Here is a 15,657-nt window from a genome sequence, read left to right as displayed (position 1 = left end):
CGTCCCAGGAGACACAGGGCTTGGAGGGTGGCTTCCCCTGTTGCCCTCCCCTGAGAATTAGCCAGCCCGCCTCACCCTGGGAGGCAAGGGCCACACCTCTGCTGCTGCCTGTACTTTGACCCTGAGCAGGCTCTTTCTTTTCCAGGCTCACCACCTCAGTTACAGAGCCTGCAGGCTGCAGTGGACCTGGGGCTTCTTGGCAACAGCTTATTTGCACTTTCCCAAAAATGTAAGTCTGCCTGGGTGTTGAATGAGAAGAGGGATAGAGGTCCGGTGTGGCCAGGTACCAGGCAGCCCAGGAAAGGCCAGCTGTGACAGGGAGCTTCTCAAAAGCTGGCCTGTGCCCATGACAGGCTCCTGGGTCCACTGGTCCACACCACCTGAGCAATCCTCTCTGCCCTTAGTGCTTGGCTTCTGTTCTACATGCACTGTCCTCTAGAAGAAGGACCCAAAGAAAAATTGGAGCTCACTTCAACTAGGGAAAAGCACTTTTAAGACCCCCAGGGGCTGCTGTTCCCTGTAAAATTTAAGCCAAGTCAGGCTGGATCCTGGAGGAGCATCTTGCCAGCTCCACGGTACTTAAGAGTCCAAGTTATGGAAATACTCATGGTGCTGAGACCTAGGTCCTGTGGATGGGCTCACAGGATCAGGCCTCATCTGGGGCTGTGAGCCAGGCAGCTCTCAGCATCAAGTCTCATTCCCTGAAGCTCACAGAAACAAGACCAAGCAACCTGGGCCAGAAGCATAGTTGACCCACTCCATACCCACATCCAGCTGAGTCAAGAGGCCTGGGCCAGGCACAAAGTGGCAGGAAGTAGCATCCACGCTGGTCCTGTCCTGCACCACGGACTCCTCACACACCTTGCTCTAGGGGCTGACAGGACACACGCAGGAGAAACAGTAAGACACCAGACTGAGCCTGTCAGTACTCAGGCCCTGAGAGAGAGGCAATTGCCCGCTCAGGGAATCTCATAGCAGAAGTTAGGTTCAAATGATGGAAGTTGGTGGAGGAGTGGGGGTGACAGGGAAGCATGGAGCCTGGGCCAGGCCTAAGGGATAACACTCCAGGACCCTCACTTTCCCTAGGCTTTGCCACATGGCATCTGGCTTAGAGGTTAAAGTATTGAGGGTGGGGAGAAATGAGTGAGCTACAACCCATGACCAGCAGCCTTGGGCCCTGTGTGTCAGGTCATAGGTTATAGCTTACCTGTATTCCTCAACTCCCAAACCTCAATTTCCACACTGGATACCACATGGTAAGACACCTGGGGGGATGGAAAGCACACCAGAATCAGGATCTTTTTCACCTGACCACCCCTTCCCAAGTTGGAGGCTGGGCACCAAGAGGCGCAGTACAGGTAGCCTTCAGTGAATAAGTGAAAAACTATCAAAAAATCTAGAGAGATGGACTGGAGGAACCAAGTTAGATGTCAGGAGGCCATAAGCAAGGCCTTGAGCCTCACCTGGACCCAGTTTCCCTGGGAAGCTACGAGGGTTGGATAAGGTTACTTGCAGGGGCCCAGTCAGCTCTGATACTCTACTCTGATCAAGCCTGGATCTCAGTGACTCTCTGCAACTCCAGTCCCTGAGGGCCACGCAGGAGCTCAGAGTGAGCCCAGTGGCCTGGCTACCCCTGAAACAGCCCTTGCAGAGCTTACAACAGGTGCGGGGAAGGCCCGGGGCTGTGGAGCAGTGGCAGATAGGAGAGGCCAAGCTGAAGCAGCAAAGATACCACAGACGACTCCTTGGAGGGGAAAGCCCCATCTATCAGCCAAACACGAAGCCTCAGCTGAAGTCAAAGCCTAAAAACCATTGCCTGAGCGGCCAAAGGCGGGGACAAGCCTGGTCCAGGGCCAGGCCGGGGTTGGCCAGGAAAGTGGGGCCTGGTCCTTAGTGGGGGCTGTTCCTCCACACATTCCTTTACCTGCCTTAAGTCTGCCCACCCCCAGGACCACCCACACTCACATGGTGGTAGGGGGAGGGTGGGCAGCCGCACCCTAGGCCCTGGAGCTGCAGGGTGAGCTACAGGGTGCTGGGTGCAGATAGGCAGAGCAGGCTCCAGGCCCAGCCCACGTGGCCCTTCAGGGCCTTGATTTTCCTGCCTCTAAAAGAGGAGGAAGGCCATTATTCCCATGCAGAGTAGATTTTTTTTTTTAATCATCTAAGGAGTGGGTATTGGCTGAGGCAGAAGCCACAGAGGCCAATGGAAAGACTACTCCAAATTGGGGTGCAAGGTGGAGAGTTGTCAATTACCTGATAACCTGACTGTGTGTAACTATACCCTATAGAGCCTGGGGTGCCTGATTTGGTCTCTCCCAGAGTCACCCTACACACATGTCCCTGTATGTAGCACATGCACCCCTACATGCCCCCCCCAAAGTGCTGAAGAAGGCTGGGAGGAGAGGAGTCTGTCCTGAGGATGTATTTTCCATCTCCTGGGGGGAAGAGAGTAGCAGAACCAGAGTGGAGGCCACCCAGGGAAGGATGGTGCTTCTGGGAGCCTGGGGAGCATGGCCTTGACTCTTGGCAAGCTCAAGCTCCTACCTGGTGCCCCCAAGACCCTTGGTTCATAGCTGGCACACAGCACTGAAGCTGCTGCTCCAACTCTGAGGACTGCCAGTGTGACCCAGGTGGAGGTAAATGAAGACAACTTGGAGATCAAGCCTGCAGCAGTCTGCACTGGGCACTATGGTGAACAGCATCCCAGGAGAATTCCCTGGCCTTCCTCTTCCTTACCCAGGAAGCAGGGGTACAGGGAGGTGAGGGTGGGAAGAGATGGACAGACAGGAGACACTGAGCCACAAGCCCTATATAACCTGGGAAGGCTGACTGGGAACTTGGGTGAGGGAAGTAGGGCCCAGGGCAGAGTCCCAAGGGACAGTGGCTTAAGGCAGATGCTGCGCAGAGAAGCAGAGATGCACCAATGGGTCCAGCCACACCCCCTTCCCTGGCCCTCAGACAGCTGAATGGTCCTGGTGCACCCCCTTGTGGCCAAAGGGAGGATGGCACTGTCAGCAGTCCAGAGCTCGGCTCTGGCTCCCTGGATTTTAACAGCCTTGGACTCCAGGTACATATTTCCCTTGGGTTAAATGGGGGGAAAGGCTGCAGGCACCTGCAGAGCCAAATGGAACAAGAATAGGACTGGGGTGGACGTAAGTCAAGAAAGCCAGAATGGAGACAAAGGGAGCCTGAATCTGGTCATGAGGGACTAGTCTGTCTTGCATCAGTGAAATAAGTGACCTTCTGAGGGGTAAGAGTGAAGAGGGTGCAGAGGAAGCCTGGGCATGTTCAGCCCTCTACACTCTTGTCCTCCAGTTCCCCTAGACCCTCCCAAGGTCCAAATCCCTTAATTCACCTCTCTGCTCCCTGTATCTAATGCCTAATAATATATCCTTTTTAAAAAAGTGCTTAATAACACAAAAGCAGAACAATCTACAACATGGTGCACTCCTCCCCCATACCTCACATCCTAGCCCCCTGCCAAAACCAATAAAGAGTGGTCTCTCATCCAACCACACAAATACCTACTGAGCCCTCAGGCTGGCTAGGCGCTGTGCTGTCGAGAACTAACAACATGCAAGTGATTAGTTTCATTTTACAGATGAGCAAACCAGCTTCAAGGCATTAAATCACAATGGACAGGGTCACATGGTTGGCCAGAAAGGGAGCCACAGTCTCCTGCTGCCTGGCCTCACACACAACTTAAGAAAGGTCTTGGTGACCCAGAGAGGGCCTAGGGTCCTAACCCTGAGCAGACACAGGTGATTTACAAGAGAGACCATTACATCATGTGCTCACACCTGTTCATTCTTGACGTCAACCCTCCTAACAAGCTGGAGCATGTCTGAAAGCTGAGCCCAAAGCACAAGAACAGCTACAAGTAGGAAAAGATGTCTAGTGTGCTGTAGTCTACACCGCTGACCACATGGGGCCAGGGGCAAACCACTGGAGGCAGACCTGGGCCCTCAGAGACTTGGTTGGTCCAGGCTTGGTCCCATTTCATTTAACATCTAATGGCCCTAATTCAAGAGAAGCTCTGCTATGTTCCGTGTAGGCCGCTACGAAAGCAAGAAAGCAAGACTAATACATTCCAGAAGGGGGTTATGCAAGATGTTTAAAATATGGATCTTTCCTTCTCTGCCATCCAGAAACCCTGGTCACCCTGGAAGTCTCATCCTCAAGGGTCCTGAATGGCTGACATTTGCCTGTGCTGAGGTCACTTCAAAAGGCCCTGAGGTTCAGACACTGGCTCCACCTCAGAAACCAGGCCCAAGAAATCAGTGAGAAAACTGAGGGACAAGAGTGTTATCACCCACCAGAGCAAGTTCTGACATGAACTCCCAGGGCAGGGCTTCTGAAACAAAGGTTATCAGTTCCTGTGTGGACTGTCCTGACCATAAACAGCTTCCCAGATAAAATCAAGCTACAGTATACACCAGTGCAAGGTGTAATCAGTGAAGAGAAAACAAGAAGTGTATGGGGGGTTGGGGGAAGGCGACAAGGGGAAAAGAGAAAAATGGACAGGTGAGAGGTGAGCTGAATATGGACAGGGCTCTGAGGCTCTGTTCTGAGTGACATGAGGGCCTGGGCTTCATGCATCCCTTGAACTCTGAGTCTTCCTGTGTAAAGAGAAAGGAAGAGGCTTGATGGGGGCTCCCTAAGAGTCAGACCAGCCCTACAACGCCGTAAACAAAAATCTGGAAGAATGCCCTAGCGTCACCAGCAGGGGTCTCGGCTTGGATGGCTGATGGGTCAAATGCCTTCTCTTTGTTCACCTATATGTTCGAATTTCTCTTATTTTAGATATCTTCAGCGGATATTTTAAACGATAAAACGTTTGTTCACTACAACACATCTGAATGATGGAAGAGTACTTAAAATTAAAGACTGACATATTTCCCCTCCCAGTCCCTCTAACCCTTCCTCTGCAGAGGCTGCCACTCCAGGTTGGTTGTCTACGCTTCCAAACACATTTTCATGTGCACACTACCTGGTATTCTACTAAAATGGGATTATGTTACACACAACACTTTGCAACTTCTCACTTAACAAGATATTTCTAAATCAATCTTCATGGAACATCACACTTTTGAGCACCTGAATGGTATTCCACTGTGAGCACAGACCATGGTTTATTTTCCCATTCCCCTGTCAACAGCAATCCCTCTGGCTCTAACAGGTTGCTGTTAGTTACCTACAAGGCTGGTGTGGACACCTCTGTGCATGCCATCCTGTGCTCACCTATGGGACGTGACCCTGTAGGTGGGTGTGCAGAGTCACACAGTCCCTGCATGTGCAGTATTTAAACAAGGCAGTAAAAGCTTGTTCCTCGAGGATCTATACCAAGTTACCCTTCCACCAACTCCCCTTTTGGAATTTTTTTTTAAAAATTATGTTTAGGACTTCCCCGGCAGTCCAATGGTTAAGAACCCATGCTGGTATGATCATCCCTGGTGTAATCTCTGGTCGGCAGGAGAAACTGAGATCCCACATGCCACAAGGCATAGCCAAAAATAAATAAGTAAAAATTATGTTTAGTTAAAAAGAAGATCAAAAAAGAAAAACAGAAGGGATTCCGTGGCAGTCCAGTGGTTGAGACTCTCGGCTTCCACTGTTGGAGGCACAGGTTCAATCCCTGGTCAGGGAACTAGGATCCCACTAGTCGTGTAGCAAGGCCAAAATTAATTAATTAACTTTTTTTTTTAAAGACACCTACATTAAAAAAAAAAAGTAAGAAAAGAAAGAAACCACCCTGCCCAGTCATGCAGGAAGGATGCACGGCAGGGGTGTGAAGGGGAACCCCTGGCTGTGGCTCTCTGCTCTGCTCACCAAATTAGGCTCCATGCCAGGTATGCTCCTCAGGACAAGCTTGTGTCCTCTTGGCCCACTGTGAAGGCTGCTCTCCAGCCTCCTGGCAGGACTTATGGGCAGAACAAGGCTTCTAAAGGAGTTTGCCCTGGTAGCAGGCCAACAGATGGCGTAGGCTGAGCTGCCACCGGCCAACATGCTGATGACTTCCAGACTGGAATCTTCAGTGCTGCTTCCCTGGAGCTCCAGATCCACACAGCCACCTCCCTCAGACACGCAGACAGTGCTTCTGAGACAGAGCACCTCCTCCACCACCTGTCTATGCTCCAGACCTTCTCCTCTCCTGGTGGGCCCGTCTCAGAAGCAGTTCCAGCACCCACCCAGACATCTGAGGTCAAAATCCTGATCTCTAACCCCTCTCACCTCTATACCTAAAGCGAACTAGCCCAATCTTGCGGGTCTCCTGCCCTAAGCTGGTCTCTGACCCAGTTCTTCTTCTACCCACATGCCACTCCTGGCCCAGTTCAGCCCTATTCTCTCACCTGGAGAGCTAGGATAGCGTATCCTCTAACCTGGCTCCTCCTAAACCAAACCTCCAGAGCTCCATATCCAGTTTCTAATCACATCACACCACCAACCCTCACCCCCTTCACAGTCCTTCCCTCCTCCATGTACTGAGGGATCAAGTCCAAGCTGGCTCATGGCAGCAAGACCTCCCTCCTGGCCACCCCTGGCCTCCGTCTCTGCTCTGGGGCCTCATCCTCTTGCAGCAGCAATCAGCTGGAGAGGAACAGTCTAGTCGCCACCACGGATCCGTGCCAGCTCATAAGTCATTGGGCACGGGGGGGGAAGGGGTCTCTTCACACAGCAATGCCACTGGCCAGGGCAGCTGGGACAACATAGGCCATCAAACACTGAAGGGAAAACTTCAGGTGCGTGTGGGGGGCCCTCACAACTAAGGTGACTCGATGTAGCTGTGGCTTTGGTCCATGTGCTAACCCTCTCCATGTGTACACCCCTCCCCTGAGGGCCCCCCCTCCCAGAGCTGCTCCCTTGTGCTTGTGGTCATCGGGTTGCCAGAACTGTGTCCTCTCTCCCTCTGGATCACATCTGGCTGAGGAGTTCTGGGCTGAGCTAAGTTTGTCTTGCTGTCTAAGCCATGGTCACCCAATTTCATCAAACCAATATATTCTCCTCTGACAAACAAAATGGAACATACAAAATGTTTCCAGGCAAGAAAATAAACAGAAACTCTTGAGCAAGACACTTCCCACACACTGACCCTGACCTAAGTGAAGGATCTCCTTCTTGCTCTCTCTATTACAACTTTCATCCCTCCTAAGCCACATATCTTCCCAAGGCACCCGAGGCCTTCGATGAACCAGCCTGAGGCAACTATCCACCCTCAGCCCTGCATACCCCTGACACGTGCTCTATTCTCTTCCTGGTTCCCAATTTCTCCTGATCTTCTACATGGTTTGATGTTTCTGAAACTGCAAATGCCTTCTTCCCACCTCCCCGATTTGGCTAGTTTTTTGTGTGACAGTTTTACTGAGATATAGTTCATATGCCATACAATTTTCCCATTTAAAATGTACAATTCAATGGCTTTTAGTATATTCACAGTTGTACAACCATCACAATTAATTTTACGACATTTTCATTGCCCCAAAAAGAAGCCCGGTAAGCTGTTACTCCTCACATGCTCCCACTGTCCCAAGGTATGCCTCATGCCTACTGGACATTCGGCACTCTCTTTTTTAAAAGTCTCTACTGAATTTTTTATAATATTGCTTCTTTTGTTTATGTTCTGTTGTTTTGGGCCATAAGCCATGTGGGATCTTAAGCTTCCTGACCAGGGATTAAACCCGCACCCCAGGCACTGGAAGGTGAAGTCTTAACAACTGGCCTGCCAGGGAAGCCCTCAATTCTGTTTTGATCTCTGCCAGTCTGTCCATTAGGTGCACGTGCCCCCCAGGCAAGGCCTGTGTGATATGTTTTCATTGCCCACTCGGGGCCCAGCATGGCACCCGCCTCCCAGGAGTGACGAGAAGGACTGACCCTAGTGGGAGCAGCTGCCTTCCCTGATTGCTCACTTGGCACCAGGCCCTGTACTTACACACTGTGACCATCTCAGAGCGATTCTATTAATGCTCTCATTGTGCAGCTGAGGATAAACCACTCGCCCAGGGTCACAAAGCCAGTAAGAGGCTGAGCTGAGACTCCTCCATGAGCCGAGCTCATCTGTGAGCTCCGCTCTGTCCATCCACTGTCTCTGTCCATCCACTCTGTGCCTGGCCGTCAGTTTCCAGCCAATTTCAATATCCAGGACACCTCTGTCAGTCACCACCCCTTTCTTTCTCTCCTACCCACTTCTCAGGGGATGCCTTTGGCCTTTCTGGCAGGACCATCTTTTGCCCCATTCCTGCTTAATGGAAGCTCTTCCTGAGGGAGGGTCTCACCATCTAGGGTGTCTACTCTTCTGATTCAATTCTCTCCTGAGGTCAGTGGCCACACTTCTACCCTGATTCCCCAAGCTCACACCTGAGCCACAAAAATAGCCTCCACCTCTTCACTCAAATGGCTCACAGATCCTTCAATCCCATCTTCTTGCTCTTTCTCCAAACTGTTCCTTCCACATTCTTCTGTCATTTCACCGGCCACCTACATAGGTGCCTAAGCCAGGGTGGAGACATCAGTCTTGACTCTTCATTCTTCCTCAGCCTCCTTATCCAACCCTCATATCCTATTAATTCCTCTCCCTATAAATTCCCGCACAGTGCTCCCTGCCAATGCCTGAAGACATCTTCTCTGCCCCGGGTTACTTCTAAGACCCTGCAGACTGTTCTTCCCACCTCCAGTGTGGCCCCAACCCCCTGGAAACACACTTTTCAGACTGCAGGTACATTCTACAGTACAAAGCAAGTAGTCTTACCCTCCCATCTCCTGCGTTCAGGACAAAGCCATTCCTGTGGTTTTTGCAGTTCTTCAAAGTTAATCTCTTGGGACTTCCCTGGTGGCCAGTAGCTAAGACTCCATGCTTCCACTGCAGGGGGTGTGGGTTCAGCACCTTGTCAGGAAACTAAGATCCTGCATGCCACAAGGTACGGCCAAAAATTTTTAAAAAGCAGCAACAACAAAGATAAACTATTTCCAGCCACATTCCTGGCCACATCACAATTAGTGCTAAAACCTAACTGTGCCACTAATAACTCATTAGTGACCCTCCTGGAGACACCATCTATGTTTGCATCTGCAGTTTGATGTGGCCAAGACCAGCCTGGAGTCTCACTTTCCTCTTCCTATAGAAGACTGCCTCTTGTGAAATAATGTTGAAATGCAGAAGAAAATGCTGTAATGAACGGAAGGCAAGTGACTCACAACAGAGAGGGATAAAGTGCTCTGGAAGACAACCAGCAAATCAAGCATGTGAGCTCTTCAACCATGATCCCTGAGCATCTAATTCACTGGCTGAGGAAAACCATCCTTGGGACCACCGAGCTCACATGGAAGCTGAGAAAATCACAGAGCTCCTCCTCCTGAATGTTAATATATTTCTTTACAACAGGAAGGAGATGCGCTGAATGGTCCAAGTGTCAGAGAGAGCCCCCTTTCCAGATTAGGAGCTCACATCTGGTACCCATCAGCCGAGTTACAGCTGCGTAAGCCAGCAAGTCACATGCTTTTTCAGTATTTTCCAAGTTTCTGAGTAAGAGGAGAGCTAATTCATTGCAAAATCCTGGAAATAATGACCAACTCAGCAACAATGAGAAACCCCTTGACTTAAGATTATGGTCCCTAAATATCTTTTTTCCTATAAAAAGAACCAGGTTGCCTAAGAGAAATGATGACTCTAGGTCTGGATCAAAAAAGTACAAGATAACATTAGAATATACTGTCATCGCAGCAGTAAAGAAGATTACAGGGTTATGTCAAAAAACTTATACAATAGGCAGCATATTGTATCAGCTCCCATTGGCCAAAGGACAATTTGAGCATCGATAAAGTTAAAAGATGGAAGCATAACAAATATATTAAAAGCCTAAGTGTGTTATGATACTAAACAAACAAAAAGAAGAGTAAACAAACCTCATTAGTCATCTTTGGAAGATGTTGGAAAACCAACTCATTATTTTGGAAGCTAGTAAATAAGGGAAAGAATCAACTATTTATCTTGCCTCTCCTATACAGATGGTATGTCAAGGTAATCAAGTACTAGATTCAAAGTACTAGAGGGTTCAAAGTACTAGAACTTTCTAGCTTTAGAAGGAATTCTGCTAGCAATTCCAGAAGGAAAGATAAAATATCACCATTTTGCAACCCCTAATGAAATCACGGTTCTAGTCAATAAACATCAATAATTCCTTGGTCATAAAAAGAGAAACAACTAAACAGAAACAACTCTCAATGGAAGCACAAACATTACCTATTAAATATTGCTTTTAACAAATAACCAGATTCTAATTAAGTTTCTTGATCTAACTACCAGTTAACAAGGGACACATTAAACTATACAGCAGAGAGAAAACCAGCAAAACTGAGATGAAGGAAAATCTATAGGGTGGTTGGAGGGGGGTTCAGGATGGGGAACAGACGTACACCCATGGCTGATTTATGTCAATGTATGGCAAAAACCACTATAATATTGTAAAGTAACTAGCCTCCAATTAAATTAATTTTAAAAAAGGAAAATCTATAAATTAAATGACCCAGCTTCTTCAACAAATAAAAGGAAAAGTGAAAGAAAAAACCTATATACTAAAAGACTTGTGACAGCATCAATTGCTTGATTGATGGATCATAACCGGACTCCAAGTGAAACAAATTGTATTAAAAAATCATTTGAGACAATCAGACAAATTTAAACCCTAAGTGAATATTTGATGACACCCAAAACTAATGTTTCTTTTAAAGGAGGAATAATAGGGTTGTGGTTATGTTAACAAAAAAAGTCATGATCTTTTTTTCAGAAACACCAAAATATTTACAGCTGAAATGATACACTGTCTGAGACTGACTTCAAAATAATTGGAGTGGGGTGATAAATGCAGCTATTATCAACACAAGATTGATAAAGGTAACAAGAACTGAACAAGTTGTAATTAGGTGTCTATTACTCACAGGTTCATTATACTATTCCCTCCAATTTATATATGTTTAATGATTTCCATAATAAATGAAAATGAATAAGCAGTTTTTAAAAGGAAAGGGGAGATTTTGGGGGGCACAGCCAGAGCCTCACTCATACTTATATTCCCAGCAGCCAGTCAAATTAACAGCAATGCTTTTAGGCTGAAACCAAGGTCAAAGCTGAGGGTTCAAGCTCAGAACTGTTATTACCTGGAACACTCACTTGGCTCTTTTATTTAGCCCAGAAGCTTGCACAGAGTAAGCCTTCAGGAAGTGTGTTTTTGAATGAATAAATGAAGACACAAACATCGAAATAGTACTACACATATTCCTCACGATCTGAAATATATTCACTTAGTCACATACAACCACCTCGAATTTAGCTAGCCTCTGCAGATGGTGGTGCCCCAAGCCACCACTCTCTCTGCCCCGACGTCCAGTGCTGAGGGGCCAAGGGCTTCCCCACCTGGGCTCACCTCAATTTAAAAATTTTTTTTAATTTTATTCATTGGCTGCAACAGGTATTAGTTGCAGCATAAAGGCTTCCATAGTTGTGTTGCGGGGGCTTAGCTGCTCCAAGGCACGTGGGATCTTAGTTCCCTGATCAGGGATTGAACCCATGTCCCCTGCACTGTAAGGCAGATTCTTAACCACTGGACTACCAGGAAGTCCCTCACCCCAATTATTTTAAACGAAGGGTCTGAATTCCCAGATTTGTGCTCTCATGCCCCAAACCCCACCAGCCAGGACTCCTTTTGGTCCCGCTGAAGGCCCAACTATTTCTCCCCAACATGCTGGTCTCTCTGCCTGAAATGCTCCCGCCCGGCGCACCCCACCTCACACCCACTCCAGCTCTTGCTCAGCTGGCTCCTCATGGTTCACACTTCAGCTGGGAAATCCTTTTCTCAGCAGGGCCTTAACCAGCCCTCTTTAAAAAGAGTTCACCTCTGATTCTCTATCACTTCTCCACTGTCCTTTTCACACGCATCACCCTTAATATTCCCTTGCAAACCATAACAGTAATAGCAGTTAACACACTGACTGAGTACTTACCATGTGCCAGGTTCATGCCAAGTGTTTTACAGGGATTATCTTTTTTTTCTTTTTTCCCCTAAACAGTTCTCTTTATTAATCTGGCTGCACTGTGAGGCATGTGGGATCTTAGCTCCCCATCAGGGATCAAATCCATGCCCCCTGCATTGGAATGCAGAGTCTTAACCACCGGGCTGCCAGGGAAGTCCCTAAAAGAATTATTTTGTTTAGCCTTCACGATCGCCCCATCAGTAAATATATATATATATAATTTTATTTATTATTACCCTTTTGCAAATGATGAAGCTCAAGACAGAGCAGTTACACGGCCACAGAGCCATGAAATAGTAAGCCCACATTTGTAACCACTATGCTACACTGATTGCTTAATGTCTTTTCCTGGCCCCTTATAGTCTCCACCCTCAGACTTTAAGGGAACAGAGAACATTATTCAACAAAGTATCTCAAACCCTACCATAGTGCCTGGCATAAAACAGGTGCTCCCTAAGTATATGTGGAATAGATGAAAGCATTCAAAGTAATACTGTGTTAAAAGGGCGGGGGGGGGGGGGAGTAACACTATGTGGTTTCTCTATCTTTGACCCACCTCCTCTTCCCCACAAGTCCCTAGGCTTCCAGGAGGTATTGAGCACGTGCAGACATACTTAGAGCTGGAAAGAGCTTTTGTGACCACCCAGCTCTGTCCCCTCGGTTCACCAAGAGGTAGGACTTTCTCCTACCTCTGAGAAGATACGAGCAAAGTGGACAATGGAGGATGCATAGACTTCAGAGGTCCTGAGAGACTGAGTTCTAGCAAAAGAGTCTAGTAGCAGACGCTCTGACGAAGCGGAATGCAGGAAGGAGGGCGAGGGTGTGCGGAGGATCGAGAAGTACTGGCCCTACCTTGCAGAACAAACACCCACTCACCACCCAATCCCCTGAGCCTTCTGGAAACTGTCCCATTCCTAAACATATTCTTTGGAAGCCTCATCTTCCCAAGATACACCTACAGATCTCACCAGGGACCACAGGCTTCCTTGGTTTCTCCTTCCCACCTTCCTCCCCACTCTTCCCCTTTTCCTTGGAGATAAGAAGGCAAAAGCATCCAGCAACAAAGGGCTGCAGGCCAGGCCTCTGATGTGACCTTCAGAAGGCCTTCTTGTAGAGGACAAGAGGAGTTTCTGGGCACTTCTTCCTGCCTCTGGTTATCTCCAGACCCTGAAATTCCTGAGCATATCCAACAGAGTCCCAAGAATCTCAAACTCTATGTTAAGTGATTTCTAGGAAAGCAGCACAGACACCACAAGAACTGCAACTGGATGAAGGTGGCCAAAATTCTAGCCTAGCAATGGCCACAAAGGGGTTCTCAGATGGTATGGTACAGGGTCTGGGCCTTAAAGAGTAAGAATCACTGGGCTTCACCAGGATAAGAAAGAAACAGAGGAAGTGGAGTACGCAAATAATCCTGAAAGGAGCTAATATTTATCTATCTCAGTGCTTGGTGCTGAGCTAAGTGTTTTACACATAATAACTTGTTGTTATCTAAGGATTTGGTGAGACACGCACTGTTAATGTGTCAGATGAAGGATCCAAGGCCTAGAGTGTTGAATAACTTGGTTAAATTAGCTGATTCAGTCAGTGGTGTGGCTGGGATTCAGTCAGATTTGAAAGTCTAAAGTCCACCACAAAATGTGCACCAAAAGTTGGGAGTGGCTTCCAGGAGGGAAAGGAACATATGTGAAAGAGTGAGGGGATCGCTGAATGTCATACTGAAGGACTGGATGGTGACCCACAAGGGGGACCATGTGTGAGCAGTGCTGTATGAAGAATGGCCTAATGTGTTTATGGAGGATGATGAAAGATCTGGGTATTCTGTTCCCCCATAAACTCTACAGGGGTGGGGCAGGAGGGCAGCAGCAGGAGTGAGGAAAGCCTAAAAAAGAAATTTACCAAATGCCATTTGGTAATCTATGCTGTCCACATTCAGATTTAAGCAAATAAAGATCTTCCTCCAGTCCCAGTCAGTCCACAAAATTCCCATTAAACACCACTGTGTGTCAAGCCCTGCCCTGTGCAGCCTCCCTGTTTCTCCTGTTTGCCACAGTGAGGACAATGAGGCTGCTGGCAAGTTCCTACAACACAGCACAACCACTTTCATCAGGGAGGTGAAAGACATTTTTTGCACATTTACGTTAAAACCATAATGCCTACAATTGTATTTGAACTTCAATAAGTTTAAAAATTTTTAAGGATTTATTTTCACATCACTGGCCTAGTTTGCAAGGTCCATAACAACTGTTTGTGTGTTTTTTTTTTTTAATTGGGCTCACTTTTAACCTCAGTAAATTTATAATGAGAAAATTTTCTCCTGAAGGTGAACATCTGGCCATCTTTCCGCTCCAGCTACCAACCAGAAGGCTAGCGGTACCTCTGTTCAAGGCATATCACCTGGAAGTCAGGGATGGGAACTCACAGCCCAGCCACTGTGCCCCTCACTACCACCTAGGGGGCAGGGGTGGGAAGGGAGAGGAACAAGAGAAGGCTAGACTCAGGGAAGTCGCTACCTCAGTAAATCTGATGCTGTGCCTCAGGGAGTCAATCCCACTTCAGAGCTGTGCGTCCTGAAAAGAAAGGGAAACTCCACTTCTCACCACTCCTGTGCTAAGCAACCCTATCTGAACACTCATCCTCATGGTGGGAATTATTGCCAGATACACGTGTATGAACTTCCAGACTTTCAGGGCTCTCCCAAATACTGCCTTCAGGAGTGAAGTGCCTTCAGGATCCCCAGCCAGTAGATCGGCGACGGAAGGAAATTAGCTAAGATGGCCCAGCAATTCTCCCGAAAGGCTCACTCCGCAGGAAAACACAATGATGCCAAAGGCCTTGGTGTACGTGTTGGGAGGGAAAACAGGGGACTTTTCGGATTAGCTTCCCTAAGCGCTGCCAGGAGACAGCTCTCTCGCTACGTCAGGGTAAAGAGACTTGTAAGAGCACATCTCGCAGCAACTAACCACTCCCAAGAGGCCCTCTCTTCCAAACTACACGTCCGGCAAAAAGGGGAAAGAAGTGGCCCCAGCAGAGGCGAACCACTGCGATTCTTAATTAAAGCTTCATTTGCGTTTGGGCCTTCACGAGCTGCAACTAGAGGTACATTCCCTTCCGGCGCACCCATCAGCTCCCGGATTCCCAGCAGGCCTTTCAGGCCCAGATCCGGCTCCCCGACCTCTCAGGCCCTTCGAGCACCCCCCAGATTCCCCTCCCAGACCTCAGAACTTTCAGGCCCGGTTCGATCTCCTTGCCGGCCTTTCGAGGCCCAGCAGCCCGGCCCCGCGGCTCACCCTCGAGCGTCTCGCACTGCACCAGGTTGAGGTAGTCCGCCTGGCTGAGCACCCCAGCCTTCAGGCCGCGCACCAGTCCCTCCAAGTAGCCATTGTCCACGTTGAAGTAAAGCTCCGGGAAGAACGACATGGCTGCGGCGGGTCGGCTGGACCGTAGGGCCCGGACCGGCCGGCACGCAGCACAACTCTTAAGATCAGCTGACGCGGCGCCCGCAGCGGGCTGTCAAGCGCGTCAGGTGACGCGCAAGCGGCTCACGTGACCACGACGGGGCGGGGCTCCGCATCCAGACGATTTCGGCGCAGAACACTTGCGCAGGTGTAGGCTGGGGGCCTGCCCTCTGGCGCC

The 15,657-nt window shown here is 48.7% G+C and overlaps 1 protein-coding gene across 1 annotated transcript in view; it reads right to left on the bottom strand.

Annotated features, from left to right (window-relative positions):
* ATP6V0D1 (ATPase H+ transporting V0 subunit d1) overlaps positions 1-15,583 on the bottom strand; it is a 38,064-nt gene extending 22,481 nt beyond the window's left edge. The window contains exon 1 of the mRNA XM_040253342.1: positions 15,312-15,583. Within this exon, the coding sequence (XP_040109276.1) occupies positions 15,312-15,441 (130 nt within the window). The 5' untranslated portion in view covers positions 15,442-15,583. The remainder of the gene's footprint in view (positions 1-15,311) is intronic.
* Positions 15,584-15,657: the final 74 nt, after the last annotated feature.

Source organism: Oryx dammah, unplaced genomic scaffold (genome assembly GCF_014754425.2).
Source record: "Oryx dammah isolate SB20612 unplaced genomic scaffold, SCBI_Odam_1.1 HiC_scaffold_13, whole genome shotgun sequence".
NCBI lineage: Eukaryota > Metazoa > Chordata > Mammalia > Artiodactyla > Bovidae > Oryx > Oryx dammah.
The sequence above is the reverse complement of the archived record's forward strand: the minus strand, read 5'-3'. Positions and strand labels throughout refer to the sequence as shown.